This window comes from Phaethon lepturus, unplaced genomic scaffold (genome assembly GCF_000687285.1).
Source record: "Phaethon lepturus isolate BGI_N335 unplaced genomic scaffold, ASM68728v1 scaffold27832, whole genome shotgun sequence".
In the NCBI taxonomy this organism is placed as follows: domain Eukaryota; kingdom Metazoa; phylum Chordata; class Aves; order Phaethontiformes; family Phaethontidae; genus Phaethon; species Phaethon lepturus.
In genome coordinates, this window is record NW_010524499.1 from 474 (window position 1) to 1,083 (window position 610).

Sequence of the window (610 nt, forward strand, 5' to 3'; positions counted from 1 at the left end):
CAGCCCTGCGGAACAACTCCGACGCCGACGTGGTGCTTTTCCTCAGCTGTTTCTCCAGCTACCAGGAGCAGAAGCAGGAGAGAAAGCGTATCCTGGATTTGATCGAGAGGAGGCTGCACACCTGCAGGCAGAGCCTGACGTTCACCGTGAACATCAGCGAGCCTCGGTACAAGGGTCCTGGCAACACACCTCGCTCCCTCAGCCTCACCCTCTGCTCCAAGGAGACCTTGGAGTCCATTGAGGTGGACATCTTGCCAGCCTACGATGCCTTGGGTAAGGGCTGTGGGCTGGTATGGGGCTGGGCTGGGGCGTCGGCACCGGGACGGCTCTTACCCTCCTTCTCGCCCTGCAGGGCAGGTGAGCCAGGTTGCCCCGCCAGACGCGGGGGTGTATGTGGGGCTCCTGAATGCCAGCAGTGACCCCGGGGAGTTCTCCCCCTGCTTCACCGAGCTTCAGAAGAAGTTTGTGAAGCGTTACCCTGCCAAACTGAAGAACCTCCTGCGCCTGGTCAAGCACTGGTACAAGGAGGTGAGGGGCTGCCTGGCTTCCCCAGCACCCACTGGGCACCTGCCCCGGCCAGCTCTCACCCCCCTCCCCCTCTTCTCCCCAG

At 62.6% G+C, this 610-nt stretch overlaps 1 protein-coding gene across 1 annotated transcript in view; it reads left to right on the forward strand.

The window, feature by feature from the left end:
• LOC104617225 (2'-5'-oligoadenylate synthase-like protein 2) overlaps window positions 1-610 on the forward strand; it is a gene marked incomplete at its 5' end in the record, with an annotated part of 2,071 nt that overhangs the window by 325 nt on the left and 1,136 nt on the right. Inside the window, 2 exons of the mRNA XM_010282482.1 lie at window positions 4-273; window positions 353-528. Of these exons, the coding sequence (XP_010280784.1) occupies window positions 4-273; window positions 353-528 (446 nt within the window). The remainder of the gene's footprint in view (window positions 1-3; window positions 274-352; window positions 529-610) is intronic.